General features: G+C 47.7%; 1 protein-coding gene and 1 pseudogene across 1 annotated transcript in view; one reads left to right on the forward strand and one right to left on the reverse strand.

Moving 5' to 3' along the window:
• Positions 1 to 265: 265 nt before the first annotated feature.
• Positions 266 to 10,466, forward strand: LOC115424064 (nuclear receptor subfamily 1 group D member 2-like; annotated as a pseudogene).
• Positions 10,467 to 13,472: 3,006 nt separating this feature from the next.
• Positions 13,473 to 18,866, reverse strand: part of LOC115424953 (uncharacterized) — a 6,003-nt gene continuing 609 nt past the window's right edge. Inside the window, exons 2-7 of the mRNA XM_030142375.1 lie at positions 18,666 to 18,823; positions 18,282 to 18,424; positions 17,957 to 18,134; positions 17,587 to 17,675; positions 17,258 to 17,420; positions 13,473 to 13,565 (exon numbers count right to left, since the gene is read on the reverse strand). Of these exons, the coding sequence (XP_029998235.1) occupies positions 13,494 to 13,565; positions 17,258 to 17,420; positions 17,587 to 17,675; positions 17,957 to 18,134; positions 18,282 to 18,424; positions 18,666 to 18,823 (803 nt within the window). The 3' untranslated portion in view covers positions 13,473 to 13,493. The remainder of the gene's footprint in view (positions 13,566 to 17,257; positions 17,421 to 17,586; positions 17,676 to 17,956; positions 18,135 to 18,281; positions 18,425 to 18,665; positions 18,824 to 18,866) is intronic.

Consider the following 18,866-nt stretch of genomic DNA (forward strand, 5'->3'; position numbering starts at 1 on the left):
ATTTATTTCGGTCTTTCTCGTTTTCCCGCCGTTTCTTTGGTCTCCTACCTGTAGTCTGTGCGTCATCGCCTACATTTCCCGTGATGCCTCTGTTTCGAGCAGCGGGTAGATCCACGTGCACATGGATTTAAAGACACCAGGCGAAGGGCGGGGCGGAAAAGTGTGTCACTGGGGCACGAGGCTTCTCCCTGCGGTCACATGGTCCCGTTTCATGCCGCGTGCGCGAGAGAGAGAGAGAGAGAGAGAGAGAGAGAGAGAGGGAGGGCGCGTGCAGCAGATGACAGGCTCCTCGTGCGCCGTCGGTCCGTTAGTAGACAGTCGGTAAAGTCCGCGTGCGGGTCTGGGATGAGGAGCGGCGGGAAACGGAGCGGGTTTACGGAGTAACGGACCCGCGCGTGACCGGACCGGGACTGAGTGAAGACAGCAGGCACCATGGAAACAAACAACAACAACAACAACAACAACAACAACAACAGCGGAGGAGGTCCAGGTAAAGTGACTGATGTGACCTGGGTCCGGTATGGGGGTTCAGGTGGATCCGGATCAGAGCTTTAAACTCAGGTTTGATTGGGTGAAAAATAAATAAATAAATAAATAAATAAATAAATAAATAAATACTGAACCGGTTAAAGATCAACTGAAAACATGTTATTTTAGTTTAATGAAGAAAAACAACAACAACAACAACAAACAGAAAATACTGAATGAAATACCTTCAGTGTAAAATCAGCTCATTTAGACCCAGCCCTTTAAAAACGGATCAAACTGATTAATGTCAGAACTGATCGATTATTGGACAGATGTAAATGGTCCCAGTCAAACCGGACTGGGGTCCAGAACCTTCAGTCCGGATCGAACGGGTCAAATTGGATGTAGATCAGAGTCCTGGTTCTGACTGCTGTTCGGGTCCAGACCCCCCCCCCCAGTGTGTGTACTTTCATACGGTTTGATCGATAATCGCTTATTGATTTGCGTCACGTGCTGACACTGACAGCCGTTCACCTGTGGGCGGGGTTTACATCAAACTACGTCCTGTCACGACAGGACAGGCGGGGCCCGGTACGAAACGACCGGTCCGTGATCCCGGGTTCGGGGATGTGGGTCGTGATGACGGTGTCAGGTGGATGTGCCGGGGCTGTGTGTGCGCGCGCTCCCGCCGCCGCCCGTTCACATGGAGCCGCGGACGGGGCCATGTGCGCTTTGTTTTCACCGACTCCGTGCGCTCTGATTGGCCCGCGCTCACACTGAGCTCATTACGCAATCCTCCTCCTCCTCAGAGGCCCCGCCCCCTCCGGAAGAAGCAGAGTCAAAGCACTGATCAATGACACACGTCACCTGTCGGTAATCAGTAATCAATAATCAGTGATCAGTAATCATCAGCGTCAGATTCAGCGGCTGAAGAACCAAACAATGAAAACATCAAGAACAACCATGAGAACAGTAGAACCCAACAGAGGAACCCAGTAGAACCCATATCCCATACCAATGAGATTATGAGATAATTATGTCGTTAATTCAGAAAAACAGAGTCAATTATATTTTCATGTGTGAATGTGATACACTTCCGTACGTGGACTCAGCTGATTGTCCTCTGGATGTCCTCTGGGACTCGGCTGAGGACGGACCCGTGGCGGTGGGACGGGCAACAGCTGCTGTCGGACCGGAGGGTGGGGGGGCAGCAGGAGGTTGGTCGTGCGTCTGTCCGTCTTCTGTCTCATTATCTGTTTAAACGAATAACTTCGGTAAATGAACCTGAGTCCCAGTCTGGAACACTCAGACCCGGTCACACATGAACCTGGATCCTGTTTGGATGAACCATAGAATGAACACATGTACCACCCCCCCCCCCCCCCCCCACCCCTGTTAGACCAGTGTCTCCTGGAACCTGCTCCATGTTCCTCAGACTGCGCTGAACGTTCTGACAACAGGACATGTTAATGTTCCATCCTGGAGGACCACCTGTCCAGGTACCACAGTAAGACCAGTCCTGTTTGGGGTGGTCTAAGCCTGTTACACCGGTCCTGTTTGGGGTGGTCTAAACCTGTTACACCGGTCCTGTTTGGGGGTGGTCTAAGCCTGTTACACCGGTCCTGTTTGGGGGTGGTCTAAACCTGTTACACCGGTCCTGTTTGGGGGTGGTCTAAGCCTGTTACACCGGTCCTGTTTGGGGGTGGTCTAAGCCTGTTACACCGGTCCTGTTTGGGGGTGGTCTAAGCCTGTTACACCGGTCCTGTTTGGGGGTGGTCTAAGCCTGTTACACGGTCCTGTTTGGGGTGGTCTAAACCTGTTACACCGGTCCTGTTTGGGGTGGTCTAAACCTGTTACACCGGTCCTGTTTGGGGGTGTCTAAGCCTGTGTACACCGGTCCTGTTTGGGGGTGGTCTAAACCTGTTACACGGGTCCTGTTTGGGGTGGTCTAAACCTGTTACACGGGTCCTGTTTGGGGGTGGTCTAAACCTGTTACACCGGTCCTGTTTGGGGGTGGTCTAAACCTGTTACACCGGTCCTGTTTGGGGGTGGTCTAAACCTGTTACACCGGTCCTGTTTGGGGGTGGTCTAAACCTGTTACACCGGTCCTGTTTGGGGGTGGTCTAAACCTGTTACACCGGTCCTGTTTGGGGGTGGTCTAAACCTGTTACACCGGTCCTGTTTGGGGGTGGTTTCTTCCAGTTTGCTAATTTTAATTTTTGAATATTTGAATTAAAATTGTGAAAACTGTGCTGATGCTGATTGGCTGGTTCTGCCCAGCAACAGCAGGTAATTGGTCACATTATTCAAACTGACTGTATTAGTACTTTTACTTGTTGGCAATGTATTCAGTGTGTACTTGTACTAGTACCCTGTGTATTCAGTGTGTATCTGTACTAGTACCCTGTGTATTCAGTGTGGGTTTGTACTAGTACTCTGTGTATTCAGTGTGTATTTGTACTAGTACTCTGTGTATTCAGTATGTATCTGTGCTAGTACCCTGTGTATTCAGTGTGTATTTGTACTAGTACCCTGTGTATTCAGTGTGTATCTGTACTAGTACTCTGTGTATTCAGTATGTATCTGTGCTAGTACCCTGTGTATTCAGTGTGTGTTTGTACTAGTACTCTGTGTATTCAGTGTGTATTTGTACTAGTACCCTGTGTATTCAGTGTGTATTCATACTAGTACCCTGTACATTCAGTGTGTATCTGTACTAGTACCATGTGTATTCAGTGTGCATTTGTACTAGTACCCTGTGTGTATTCAGTGTGTATTTGTACTAGTACCATGTGTATTCAGTGTGCATTTGTACTAGTACCCTTTGTGTATTCAGTGTGTATTTGTACTAGTACCATGTGTATTCAGTGTGTATTCATACTAGTACCCTGTATATTCAGTGTGTATCTATACTAGTACCATGTGTATTCAGTGTGCATTTGTACTAGTACTCTGTGTGTATTCAGTGTGTATTTGTACTAGTACTCTGTGTATTCAATGTGTATCTGTACTAGTACCCTGTGTGTATTCAGTGTGTATTTGTACTAGTACCATGTGTATTCAGTGTGCATTTGTACTAGTACCCTGTGTGTATTCAGTGTGTATCTGTACTAGTACCCTGCACATTCAGTATGTATCTGTACTAGTACTCTGTGTGTATTCAGTGTGTATTTGTACTAGTACTCTGTGTACTCAATGTGTATCTGTACTAGTACCCTGTGTGTATCCAGTGTGTATTTGTACTAGTACCATGTGTATTCAGTGTGCATTTGTACTAGTACCCTGTGTGTATTCAGTGTGTATCTGTACTAGTACCCTGTGTGTATTCAGTGTGTGTTTGTACTAGTACCCTGTGTGTATCCAGTGTGTATTTGTACTAGTACCATGTGTATTCAGTGTGCATTTGTACTAGTACCCTGTGTGTATTCAGTGTGTATCTGTACTAGTACCCTGTGTGTATTCAGTGTGTGTTTGTACTAGTACCCTGTGTGTATTCAGTGTGTACTTGTACTTGGACCTGGTCACATGTCTGTCCTCTGTGGGTACCATGGACAGCTCCAATGGGTCTGTTTGTATGAATGGGTGAAATGTGAGAACGTGGGCGGAGGGAGGAGACAAACACACTGTGTGGGCGGAGCCGACGGCAGCCAGTCTCGTTGAAGAGCCTGATGTTTGGAGGAGGCACGTGGCCCCGGGGTGTGAGAGGAGGAGGAGAGAGAGGAGAGGAGAGGAGAGGAGAGAGAGAGAGGAGAGGAGGAGGAGGAGAGAGAGAGATGAGAGATGCGGAGAGAGAGTGAGAGGAGCGGAGAGCAGGAGGAGGGAGAGCAGGCGCGAGAGACCTGAGAGAGGAGGATAGGCGACGTAGAGAGGCAGGAGGAGAGGACGAGAGATGATGAGCGCAGGAGGAGGAGGCGAGAGGAGGCGGAGAGCGGAGAGAGCGCGAGAGCAGGAGGCGGAAGCAGAGCGAGAGAGATGAGCGCAGGAGGAGCCGAAGAGAGAGGAGAGGAGGAGAGAGAGGTGGAGGAGAGCGAGAGAGCAGGAGGAGAGAGAGAGAGCAGGAGGAGGAGAGAGAGGAGCAGGAGGCTGAGAGAGGGAGCAGGCAGGAGAGAGAGAGGAGAGAGAGAGCAGGAAGAGGAGAGAGGAGGAGGTGGTTGAAGGTTTTGAACTCATTTAGTTTCTTGTTACAGCATCTGAAGGGTCCTGAACCAAGACCTGACCTTTGACCCCACATGTCCTGAGGTTTGAAGATGGGACCATCACGTCCTCTGTCTGGAATGTTTGGACATTTGAGGACGGACCTCTGATGGTCCATTAAGTACAGCAGTGTCTACTCTTAGAGGTCCAGGTCCAGGTGGATCCGGACCTGTCCTCAGCTGTGGACTCTGGACGGTCCACTGTCCCTTGGGTTAGGACATGATGATCTGAACTCCTCCCCCCCATCTCTCCTGCAGGAGGTGTGATCTCCTACGTGGGTTCCTGTGGAGGTTCTCCCAACCGGACCAGTCCGGTCTCCATGTACAGCGACAACTCCGACTCCCAGCCCTGCTTCCCGTCCTCGTCCTCCTCCACCCAGTCCTTCCTCTGCTCCGGTTCAGGTTCTGCCGGTGAAGACGGCTCCTCTATCCTCCTCATCCTCAGCAGGAGGTTCACCTCGAGGTCGGGACGACAGCGGCTCCTTGAGGGCGTCACCCAGCAACTCTGTGTCAGTCTGACCAGTAAGGACCTGCCGGTAGAACCATTAAGTCTGAGGTCCTTTGGGTCTGAGGTCCATTGGGTCCGTTGAGTCTGAGGTCCTTTGGGTCCGTTGGATCTGAGGTCCTTTGGGTCTGAGGTCCTTTGGGTCTGAGGTCCGTTGGGTCCGTTGAGTCTGAGGTCCTTTGGGTCCGTTGGATCTGTGGGTCTGTTGGGTCCTTTGGGTCTGTTGGGTCCTTTGGGTCCGTTGACTGGTGCTGGTTATGTGTTGCAGAGCTCAGTGGGATGGTGCTGCTGTGTAAAGTCTGTGGAGATGTGGCGTCTGGTTTCCATTACGGAGTCCACGCATGTGAAGGATGTAAGGTGAGACCATCATACCACCCTGGTCCTAGTTCAGAGGCAGGTCCAAGTCTGCTTTGGACCTGGTTCAGAGGCAGGTCCGGTCTGCTTTGGTCCTGGTTCAGAAGCAGGTCCAGGTCTGCTTGGTCCTGGTTCAGAAGCAGGTCCAGGTCTGCTTTGGTCCTGGGTTCAGAGGCAGGTCCAGGTCTGCTTTGGTCCTGGTTCAGAGGCAGGTCCAGGTCTTGAACAGAACCTGAGCAGATGTGAGCTCTGAACTACCACGGTAACCACAGTAAACCACAGCAACAGAGACGTCACACTTTTACTGTCACTCATAATGTTACAAGTTTACCCACACACTCAGTGCAAGAGGTCAACGTAAGGCAACACGACCTTCCAGATCTACTACTGAAACTCCGTCAGTGTTCGTGTGGTTTGGATTCACTCCGACTTCAACCTTCAAAATGAGATTCATGGAATTTTTCTGCAGAAAAAAAGTCAATTCCAAAACTGATCTGAGTGCATTTATGACCAGGGTCGAATTAGACCTACGAAACTCAACAAATGAAAACCACATCCACCTGGACCAAGGTTATTATCGTTAACAGCAGACTAACAAAATGACGACAACTAGACTTGTAAAAACATTTTCGTTAACTGAAATAAATAAAAAACTATAATTAAAGAAAAAAACATAACTAACTGAAACTGTATTGTGTGTTTATAAAACTAAAACAAATAAAAAGTCTGGATCAAATTCCCTTCGTTTTCATCTTTGTCAGTGTCAGATTGATGTTAAAATGGATTTCTTTGTCTCTCTTTTTGCTCCGTCACTTGTGTTCACTTGTTGTTTCCAGTTGTCTTCTGGTCCCACTCTACCTGGAACATGGAGACTAAAGCAGCAGAGTCCTGTCTGGGATTGATTTGAATAGGAGCACAGAGAAGAAGAGAAAAGAGACCACTGAACTACAACTGAACTACAACTAACTAAACTAAACTACACTACAACTAAACTACAGCTAAACTACAACTAAGCATTTAGGAAAAAATTGAAAACTAATAAAAAACTATCAAACCTGCTGTAAAAATGAATTAAAACTAACTGAATTAGAGAAAAAAACAAGTCAAAAACTAAATAAACTAAACTATACTGTAAAAATCCAAAACTATTGGAACCTTGACCTGGACCTGTGCGGTCTTTGAACTGGGTTTGTTTCAGGTGCAGATGGTTCGACAAAGCTAACGGACTCTGACCTTCTGCAGGGCTTCTTCCGTCGGAGCATCCACAGAACATCAGTACAAGAAGTGTTGCCAAGAACCAGAGCTGCCACCGTCCTGAGGACCAACAGGACCGATGACAACAGTGTCGCTTCAAGAAGTGTCTGTCTGTGGGCATGAGCCGAGACGGTTAGTACCCCCCAGACCCTGTAGACCTGGTTCAGGTCCCTGGGTGTGTTTGTGAAGGATTATTGTGGCGTCATGCCACGTTTCCACTACATGGAACTGGGCTCGACTCAGCTCAACTCTGGTACCAGGTCCTATTCCAGAACTGGTTCCACTCTGGTACCAGGTCCTATTCCAGACCCTTCCACTCTGGTACCAGCTCCTATTCCAGACCCTTTCCACTCTGGTACCAGGTCCTATTCCAGACCGGTTCCACTCTGGTACCAGGTCCTATTCCAGACCGTTTCCATTCTGGTACCAGGGCCTATTCCAGACCCTTTCCACTCTGGTACCAGGTCTATCCAGACCCTTTCCACTCTGGTACCAGGTTCCTATTCCAGACCCTTTCCACTCTGGTACCAGGTCCTATTCCAGACCCTTTCCACTCTGGTACCAGGTCCTATTCCAGACCCTGTCCACTCTGGTACCAGGTCCTATTCCAGACCCTTTCCACTCTGGTACCAGGTCCTATTCCAGACTGGTTCCACTCTGGTACCAGGTCCTATTCCAGACCCTTTCCATTCCAGATCCTCCCCTCTTTCCAGTCCCTGGTCGTCATAGCGATGCGGTGCGTTCCTTCTGTGGTGCTCTGCTCACAGTTGCTGATAAACTCACTGGTTGCCTGTGTCTGGTCAAACTCCTGCTGATGTTTGCGTCTGAACCTCCTGGACAAACCATGGTGTAGTTTTACAGACTGTCATCATGTGGATTCACCTACTGACGATTTACTGGAAAAGGGCGGGGCACACACACCACTGACCAATCAAGGTCTGCAGTGTTACACAGTGTCACCTTTAGGATCTGGTCCCCAGTCCTGGAACCTTAGCAGAGGACTAGACAAAAAAACTAGTACCTAGGTACCAGTCCAAAAAACTAGCAACCAGGTACCAGAGTCCAAAAAAACTAGGACCAGGTACCAGATTCCAGGTTGAGTCGAGTCGAGCCAGTACCACGTAGTGAAATGCGGCATTATAGAGTCCAGTTCCAGACCTGTGTTGAAGGTCTTTTCCATAGTCTCCTGTTGGTCTGTACATGGTGTACAGTTCCAGTTTGTCAGTTGTCACTCTTGGTTTTCGTCATCCTGACTCCTCCCCCTCCTCCTCTTGTCATCCTGACATCCTCCCCCTCCTCCTCTTGTCCATCCTGACTCCTCTCCCCTCCTCCTCTTGGCGTCCTCAGCGGTTCGTTTCGGTCGGATCCCGAAGCGTGAGAAGCAGAAGATGTTGGCTGAGATGCAGAACGCCGTGAACAACATGGTGGACGAGCGCCTGCAGAGCGACTTCCAGATGACCAGCCTGGGAAACCGCCGGCGTCTTCGCCCTGTCCGGTGGTCGCCGTCGCCCCCCGCCCTCGCCCTCCCTGCTTTGCCTCTCGCCCCCTCCTCCCCCTCCCCACGGCTCCTGCTTCCTCTCCCCATCCTCTGGCCACGCCCCCCTCCTGTCCAGCCCCACCCTGTTCTCCTCTCTCCGCCCCCGAGCCCTGGCGTCGATTCCACCATCAGCGCCGTCGCTACGTGGCTCACCGCAGAGACTTTCTGTACCGTCAAGACAAGCTTGCCAGTAACCACACCCACCGCTACACGGAGGCGTAGCCGCACAGCCAACCCAAACGGTACACACGGCACGCTCCTCACCACCATCTTTAAACCACAACCACCACCACCGGTTCGACTCCAACACAACATGGGACACGGTGCATTTCCCATCACCACAGCAACGGGACGGGCGGAGCTTATGTAAACAGAGCCAACATCTGATCCAGGGACAGAAACCTGTCCAATGAGGAAACGCCCAGCACGTTGTACTGGTGAGAACCAATCAAGCAGTCCATTTTGGTTTGGTCCTAGATCTGAAATGTTCACCAGGTTTCGAGTTGTAGTGGCTTTGAGTTCGATTTGATGGTTGAAGAACTGTTCTTACCCACAATGCCCCTGGGCCCAAAGCCGCTCGTCTAAGAACCCTTTTACCCACAATGCACTGGGCCCAAGCAGCTGTCTAAAACCCTTTACCCACAATGCACTGGGCCCAAAGCAGCTGGCTAAGAACCCTTTAACCCACAATGCACTGGTCCCAAGCAGCTGTCTAAGAACCCTTTACCCAAATGCACTGGGCCCAAAGCAGCTGTCTAAAACAGTTTGACCCACAATGCATTGAACCATGACCCTGGTATCAGGGACAGGACTGGACCATGGAACTGACTGTTTAAGTCCAAGATTTCTGAGGTTTTAGGTTTTATGACAGGATTGATTTTACAGAGGCCCAAAAAAACTGAATGTACAAAACTACTGTTGTATTAGAACTAGAAAATACACCCATCTGTTGAACCTAGTCATCTGTTCAAAACAACACTATTCAGGTTCGTAGTCTTTCGTAGTCTTTTTTTTGTTTTGAAACACGTCCTGCCGTTTTCAGTCGCACATTTTTTAATCCTGGTTCAGTTTTAGTCTTCGTCTTCCTCTCCTGTGGTTGGCTGATGGGTTTACTGACCACACCCCTCTCCTCCAGGCCTGTCCAATGAACCTTCAGCCTCACGCCGACCCGTCCAAGACGCCTCAGCAGATCTGGGAGGACTTCTCGCTGTCGTTTACTCCCGCTGTTAAGGAGGTGGTGGAGTTCGCCAAACACATCCCAGGGTTTGCTGCTCTGTCCCCACAACGACCAGGTCACCCTGTTGAAGGCGGGGACCTTTGAGGTACTATGCCCCGCCCACCTCTCCCAGGGCCCATCAGAACCCTGTTTGCCAGTCCGCTTCTCAGCTGACCTTTGACCTTCTGTCTCTGTCCATGAGTCTGACTCCTGTTTTCTGTAGAGACATCCAGTGGCTTCTGTAGGAACTGCAGCTTCATGTTGTGTTTTTGGTTTTAGGTCCTGATGGTCCGGTTTTCCTTCATGCGTGTTTTTGGTTTTAGGCCCTGATGGTCCGGTTTTCTTCATGTCGTGTTTTTGGTTTTAGGTCCTGATGTCCGGTTTTCCTTCATGTTGTGTTTTTGGTTTTAGGTCCTGATGGTCCGGTTTTCCTCCATGTTCAACATGCAGAAGCAGACGGTCACCTTCATGTCAGGGACCTCCTTCAGTCTGGACCAGCTCCACTCCATGGGCATGTCCCACCTGCTGGGGGCCATGTTCGACTTCAGCCACAAACTGGGAGCTCTGGAGCTCAACACCGAGGAGCTGGGGCTGTTCACCGCCGTGGTGCTGGTCTCTGCAGGTCTGGACCCACTGGGGTCAGGGGGTGGGGGTCCAGGGGATCTGCCTGAGGCTCACCTTCTTTTTCTCTTCCCTCAGATCGTTCTGGTATCGAGAATGTGGCGTTGGTGGAGCAGCTCCAGGAGAGCCTGATTCGAGCTCTGCGTCGCTCATGAACAAGTCGACAGTTGCCCCCGGCAACCGCATGGACCACATGGACCGTGTGGACAATTGTGGACTCACCACGATTCACCAAACTGCTGCTGAAGCTGCCGGACCTTCGGACGCTCAACAACATGCACTCAAGAGAAGCTGCTGTCGTTCCGGATCGATGCCTGAGAACCAGAACAGACTGAATGTCTGGTTAAAGGACCAGGACCAGAACCAGAACAGACTGAAGGTCCGGTTAAAGGACCAGAACCAGAACAGACTGAAGGTCCAGTTAAAGGAGCAGAAACCACATGATCAAGACATACAGCTCAGTATGAAGACTGGAAACACGGAAACTGAGCACAACCTGGTACTGAAACACTGGATGCGGTTCCATCAAACCGGGTCATGTCCAAAGACCCTGAAAGTGTTCTGGAGTTTAAGTGTTTTGTTGTGGAAGGTTAGGGTTAGAGGGTTAGGGGGTGAGGGTTGAGCGGATCCAGCAGATCCTCCAGATCCTCCAGATCCACCTGGTCCACTACTGCAGACTCAGGTCAGTGGTCTCTGTTGGACTGGAGGCTGGACATGAACCAGTGGATGATGTGGTCTTATTTTCAGAACCTTCCATGTTTCCACTTCAGTGTAAGTGGATGTGAACCCGGACCTGGTTTCCATGGTTACCAATGATTCTGGTTCTGGTTCTAGTGTGTCTGAGCGTTTTCCCTGTTTCCAGTCTCATCGTCCAGACTCTGACATAAACCGCCGTCAGACTCTGGTTCGGGTCCAGAGTCACGGACCCATCCAACATCCAGAACTTCCAAACCTGTCCAGAGCTGGAAGGGGTCCGACGCTCAGACTGGAACCGGTCCATGCTCAGCCTGGAACCGGTCCAACACTCAGGGCTCTACTTCCTGTTTGACAGTTTGGCGCAGTGTCTTCAGGGACTGTAGGAAAACAGACCCCTCCTGTCCAACCTGGTGTATACATAAAGTATGTAAATACAGATATCCAACGGTACTTGAACGGGTCATATTCCACTCTACATTTTAATATGAACATATGCCTGATGATGCCATTATTATTGTTTACTTGTGTTGTGATGCTCTGTATGTACAAAGTTCTGTTGAGTCTCAAATGCATCTTATTGAAATAAATATTCAGATGTGTTTATTTTAACTCTATTATTGTCTCTAGTGATTCTTTACCTTGAAAATTTCACATTAAACTGACGACGTGATAACCGACAGTTTTTGTAAACTATCCGTATTTTTAGAAAACTTGGTTTTTACCCATAAACACCTAAACCAACTCCTGATCTAAACTGTTTAATTCCTGTTGAGCCACTAATCCTATCAGTACATGTCATGATTGGTATCAAATACAGTTCATCTTTTCAATGGTCATCAGATATGACCATATTTGGACGGGCAGAGGCGCCGTAGTTACCATGGAAACACCGTCATCTTCTCCAACAGTGATTCACTATAAAACCCATACAGTTGGATCAATGACAGTGGATGGACACACTGGGGGTTAGGATTATTAAGAAAAAAAATGAACAAAAAAATGAATAGAGACCCCCACAAAATAAGAAATACAGTGGGAAAAAAAAAAGCCAAACAGTTACTAAAAATAAAGGAAAAAAAAAAAAAAAAGGATAAATAAGCAACACGATCAAAAACAAGTAAAATAATACATGAAATTAACAAGATGAACACAAGCAAATAAAATGATAAAAATAATAAGAAGATAAGTGACAAAATTAACAAAAACAAGTAATCAATAAAATGAACAAAATGAATGGAGAAAAATGAAAAAAAACAAAAGCATGAACAAAATGAGCCACAAATGGAACAAATGAAGAAAAAAATAATAAAATAGGAGACAAAACAATACAAAGGCAAAATATATAAGACATGATAACAACAATAATAAATAATGATAATAACAACAATAATTAATAATAACAATGAACAAATTCAGGTTGTTTTTTATGTTCAATTAATGATAGATTTAAGTTTTTTTGTTTTTTTTTTATAAAGTCCCTTTTTCTTCAGTTTGTGTTTTGATAAAATAACCTTTGAATTGACTGATCCTGACTGAATGTCTATAAGATCCATGAATTAAAAACAGAAACTACAGACTGACAGTGAAAATACTGAGGAGAATATTCCAATAAATGAAGGTCAGTCTGTGTTTAATGGTTAAATGGACTTAACGTACATTAGGTTCAGGTCTTTAAGGTTCAGTGGACGAAGCCGATCGATGATCAATACTTCGCATCAGGTGTTTTAGTGATGGTTCACAGTGGACAGTTTGTTCAGACCACTCTGCTGCAGTGGCTGATGGGACATGGAGTCTCTGTGGGTCTGGATCTAGTGGGTTCCTTCTTCACCTCCTCCTCTTCATCACGTTGACATTTTCTTTCCTGTTTGAGTCTGAAATGGGTCAACTGAAGCCTCATAACAGACCGCCCACAGCGCTCTCTGATTGGTCAGAACCGCAGCCTCCCTGCTGACCAATCAGGAGGAAGGAGGCGGGGGTCGAGAAGATGAAGACTCAATGTCCCAGATTCAGATCAAACTGGTTCAGAACAGAACCGGTTCAGATTCAGACGGAGCCGTGAACGTGCCAGAGACCAGACCCAGTTGAGGGTTCTGACCTGGTTCCTCCACTCACTGGTTTCTGCACAGATGGACATGTGTGTTCTGGCCCCTCCTGCAGCAGAAGTGAAGGCAGCACTGACCCCTGGTGACCAAGAGGAGAACTGCCACCCACAGCAGAACCCACCACAGGAGCAGAACCCACAGCAGAACCCACCACAGGAGCAGAACCCACAGCAGAACCCACCACAGGAGCAGAACCCACAGGAGAACCCACCACAGGAGCAAAACCCACAGCAGAACCAACTACATGAGCAGAACCCCCCCCCCACCCCCCCCCCCATACACACACACACAGGAATAGACAACCCCCCCCAGATTTGAAGAAAGTCTGAGGTATTTGTTCTAGTAAAAGTTTATTCGGACATTAGTGACAGCGTCCCCTGGTGGACACCACAGACAGTAGAACGAAGACAGACAGTTAAAGATGTGGAGTCCAGCAGACCAGTCCATCAGACCAGTCCAGTCCATCAGACCGGTCCAGTCCATCAGACCGGTCCAGTCCATTATCCAGTCCATTCGACCAGTCCAGTCATTAGACCAGTCCAGTCCATTAGTCCAGTCCATCAGATGAGGCACTGAGTAAAACCAACCACTCAGTCAAAGATGCATCAGGTCGACCAGGCTGAAACAAACAGTTTAACCACATTAACCAGTTTAACCAGAACCAGTTAAACCTGAACTCTGACCCATACAGTAACCAACCAGTAAAGACTAGAGATCGACCGATATGGTTTTTCAGGGCCGATACCGATAATTAGTAGTTAGAGGAGGCCGATAACCGATATTTGGAGCCGATATTCATTTGCAGTAAAAGTGTAAAAATTGGTGTGAAAAATTTTGAATAATGCAAACACTGAACTTCGTTTAAATGCCTAAAACATGTTTATTTAATCAAACTAATAGAAAATAACAGCTCCAGAAGTGCATGGATTTCCTAGACTCAGAAGCATCTCTTATAAAGTTGAATAAAAGCTTAAATAAATAGCTCCCTTAAGTTTTTCCACAGTAATAAAGTAAAATTTAAATATAACTATAATGACTTATCTTTGTTTTAAGTTCAAACACGACACAAATACAGGGAGACTCTTGTAAACTCTGGGGCCACATGCGGACATCTGCTCAACTCATCATGCTTCATTTATTACAGCATTGGGAAGCCTTTAGTTGATTTCATTATTAAATTTTATATTTTACCATGCGATAGCAGGGACCCTGTCATTCAAAACTATGTTGCTACATTATTAATGATTAATCTGACAAAAGCTACATAAAAAGTCTAATAGTGTCTATGAGTGCAGTTAAACTCCTGACAGAACACAAACAGCCTTTAGGGCTTTAAGGCCTAGGAAAAAAAATGTTGTGTTTCCGGTTTCAGTCCTGAAAAAATTAGGGTGGGTAGGTAGGGATTCTCTTTTTTTTTTTTTTTACACTTTGGCCCAAACTCTAGTGATCCAACTAATACAATGCAGTAGAACATAGTAAAACTGAAATGTATGGAGACACATCACTCAGTAAGACAAGTGGAGTCACATAGGTTTCCAGTTATAACATTTATTCAGTCTGTTTCCAATTCAAAACTGCTTGTCATGTGTAATGACGGATAATTTCTCTCCAAAGTTGAAATGTAGCTACTGCAGCTATTATTTACGGATCAAAAGTCATTTTCTCCTTGGACTAGTCCATGTTGTCACAAAGTGATTGTCTGCTTTTACATAACAATCATTGCAGCATTTAGAGCAATGACGTAGTTTTTATCTTATTTTCGATTATTTTGACAATTTTTAATCAGTTTACAGTACCTAATGACATAGATTAAGACCATATCGTAAACCACACTTGGCCACTATTCCCCACACGTACCTCCTCTAACAATGGAATGCGCCACAGTCACATGACCTTTGTGTGCGGGGGGGGGGGCAGAAGAAAATAAAGAGGTGATACTCTTTGAGCTATTTTGCCCGCCCAGTTGAGCTATAATTTGTCAATGGAACAGATTTTACGTTATGCACAGGTGTTGGGTCACACATGTTACTTTGTGAACCTACGATGTCCCGTCCTTCAAAGAATGTTAATCAAATTACCGCGCATGTCGCACGCCAGCAAACAACACTTTGAAACCCCTAGTGCAGTGGTTCTTTACCGTGTTGGCGGTACTGAACCCCACCAGTTTCATATGCGCATTCACCGAACCCTTCTTTATTAAAAAATAAAATATGATTTTTTTCAAATTCCAGACACAGGCATATGTTTTACTGGTGCACAAAATGAACCGTGCATTAACATCACTGTGTTCAAAGAACAAAACCAATACAGTGCATGAACTCACAACAAATTCCATACCTTTCACAAAGACATGACCTTTTTAATACTACCACACTGAAATGGTTTTAATCTATGTATCCCAATAATGAACTTATGTATTTATGCTATTTATCATTTTTAACATTTTAACAACACACCCATCACCTAACTTCCATCAGGCTACAATAATAATGAATATTTACTGCAAATCAGTGTGACTTCTGCTGTTGCCTTTGACAGACCAGTTCAGAAATGCGTGGCTTCACCTTGGTTTTATTACGGCACGAGCTCGGCTTTAGTGTAATACGATTTCTCCATCTGCGATGGTGCGTCGGTCATCACATGATTGTAAACTGACCAGTGCGGTGACCGAAAAATGTAAACAAATGCTACAATGGCTGCTCTCCGTGGTTAACAGGAAGTAGCAAAAGTCATACACACTAAATACACAACAACGACAACTAAAATAATTCATTGTCAGACGAGTGGAAGAGATTATAAACACTTCCGGATGTGTTGTAGTGCTATAAGTAACAACAGTACACCGCATATATTGGATGTCAAATCAGAGAAAGAGTCTCCGAAGCCGTTTTGTTTAATACACAGACCGAGCCTGACACACACACCCGACTAATGAGTCGATGTGTGTCTTGACCTCCGCGAACCCCTGAGACTGACTCACCGAACCCCTAGGGTTCCATCGAACCCAGGTTAAGAACCACTGCCCGAGTGTGAACCCCCAAAGCCTGGCGCGACTTGGATCTGTTCCAATCCTATTAATTAAACCCAGATGTCATCGTTGAACCTTAGGCTTGGTGGATGTCTTTATTTAACCTTTCTATTACCTAGGAGTAAGCAGAGCATGTTAGAAAACCTATTCAGCAACGTTTCATCACTCTGGTGTCAGATCGCAAAATTTATGTCCCCTGCCAGCGGCCCACACCCAAAAAAAAAAAGGCTAGGGTCGGCAGGTTTTTCTAGGGTTCGCGATCGGGAAACTGGAAACACAACATTTTTTTTTCCTAGGCCTAATGAGCACCACAGGATTTAAAATGTTCCACCATGTTCAGATAAATCACTTCTGAATTTGACTCCTCCTCATCTTCACTTTAATTTTCAGATCATAGTACTAGAAAGCTCACAGCGACATAGTAGTTGTGAGTTGTAGAGTTCTGCATGTACTTTAACACAACACACACTATTACATTACATACCAACACAGTCTCATCCCAAATAGTCAAAATCGACGCATACGGTCAGAGCCCCACAGCGGCACTCATTGACGTCGGGGGGTACTCCTTCGGTGGAGAGGCGAAGTTTTCTGGTGCTGAGAAGCTCCGAAGAGAAAACACGTTGAAGGTAAACACAGAAAACTCTTCTGAAACGGACTAAACATCCCTGTGCTCTACATCTCACAACTACTACTAATGGTTTCAGAAGAACGTCAGAGCAGAGGAACATAGCCAGCAGCTCTGCTAACTCAGATGACCTCCTGACATGTGTGTGAATTAGACTGCTGATAATATGGAGACGGAAACAGTCTGTGATATGAAAAGCTTGTGTGTGGGATTAAGAGAGAGTGCCGAAAAACTCACTTCACTTGTTTTAGGGAAGCACGCTGAGGTGGAGTCTGATGAGCTTTTACCAGAACATGAGTTCTCAGTCTGGCTCTAAACGCTCTATGTTAGTACTGGAGAACAGTACGTAGAAACACAGTCTCATCCCAAGTCAGTCCCAGTCTGTGTGTGAGGACAGCTTCAGCCTCAACCAATCAGAGGGCACGGGGTGGATAGTGCGGAGAGAGAGCAAGAGCGAAGACGGGGGGGGGTTCTGCATCTGAGCCGAATTAACCCAGTTTTAAATTGATTTCTTAATATCGGCCCGTCGGATTAAAAAAGGCCGATACCGATATACGTCAACTTTCCAAATATCGGCACCGATAATCGGTCGACCACTAGTAAAGACCCAGACCAGTACAGACCTGGATCAGTAAGGGGGGTTCAGGTGTGTTACCTGTAGTCCAGATGAGTCCAGGGCGAGTCCGTCCCGCCGTACAGACCTGAGTCGGACTCTTCCGGACCTGGGATACCCCTCTCCCACCTCCAGGTGATAAACCAGAGACGCAGACTTCAGGTAGACCAGCAGCCGCTGGGACGCACGCCAGTCGATGGCAAAACTGGAACCACATGCAAACACTACATTACCCATGAGCCTCAGCATGTGAACACACCAGCGTCCACAGAGTCCAAATGTTGTGATAAATGAGGTGGTTCTGGGTCGGGGGGGGGTCACCTGGATCTTGAGGGTCTGGATCTAGTCGCAGGTCCACCTGGCCCATGTACCTGCTCAGGACGTTCAGCAGGGCGGCGCTCAGCTGACCACGCCCACCTGTAGAACAGCCCTCCACCAGACCGGACAGCTCACCTCCGACCTGAGGACGCCAAGGGACACCGGGTCAAACACACACACGGATCCAAAACCAGCTGGCTCCACCCAAACCCCGCCCACTAAAACCACCCACCAATGCACAGCAGACGTGAACGGAACAGGAAGAACCGGGTCAACTGAGACCAGGTCCACTGAGACCCGGTCCACTGAGACCCAGTCCACTGACACCAGGTCTACAGGCTGTAGTGGACACACTTCAGCCTGGGTCACTTTGGACTGGTTCAGTTCAGTTTGGCCTGGTTCGGTTCGGTACTGTGGACTCACCTCCAGATGGAAGCGGTCGTCATGACTCCAGGTGACTGACAGCTTCAGAGGCTCCAGCTGATTGGTGGACAGGTGAGAGGAGGGGCGTGGCCTGAGCGCCACACACAGCTGTGATTGGTCGAAGGAGAGCAGGTTGATATGCATGACGTCCTGAGCAGCAGACACACAGCGCTGCAACCTGAGGACGAGGACGGACGGACGGGCCCAAAGGGGATCAGAACCTGCAGAACCTGGACCCCAGACTGGACCCACAGGTTCTCACAGAACACAACACACCACGGTTTCCTGTTGTTGGGTTACAATCATGCAATCATGTGACACTCACTCGTCTCTGATTCGCTGCCAGTTGATCAGCTGATTCGACACCGCCTCCAACTCTGCCCTTATCTGGGCCAGCTGATGATCACATGACTGCAATGCATTCTGGGCCTTTTGCAGAGACTCCCCCAGGTGATCACACTGCCTCCTCTGAGGAGACAAGGAGAAGACACAAAGTGAACAAGGAGAGGAGACAAGGAAAAGAGACAGGACACAAGGAAAAGAGACAGGATACAAGGAAAGGAGACAGGACACAAGGAAAGGAGACAGGACACAAGGAAAAGAGACAGGACACAAGGAAAGGAGCTGCTTATTGTACATAAACCACTTCTTTCAGATTAGCGTGTTTCCCTGTTATTTCAGGTTAGCGTGTTTCCGTGTTAGGACAGACCTGCTGGTTCAGCTGGTCTATGAGCTGGGTCAGGGTCTGCCTCCTGGTCTGGATCTGGTCCACTTGGTCCAGTTGAATCCTCAGCAGAGCCTCGGTCTCCTCCAGACCCGATCGGTTCTGGACCTTCAGAGACTTCCATCGGCCTCGGGCCCCACCCCCTGGACACACAGGGTCATACGTGAACCACACAGTGACAGTACA

Source organism: Sphaeramia orbicularis, chromosome 8, assembly GCF_902148855.1.
Source record: "Sphaeramia orbicularis chromosome 8, fSphaOr1.1, whole genome shotgun sequence".
NCBI classification, from domain to species: domain Eukaryota; kingdom Metazoa; phylum Chordata; class Actinopteri; order Kurtiformes; family Apogonidae; genus Sphaeramia; species Sphaeramia orbicularis.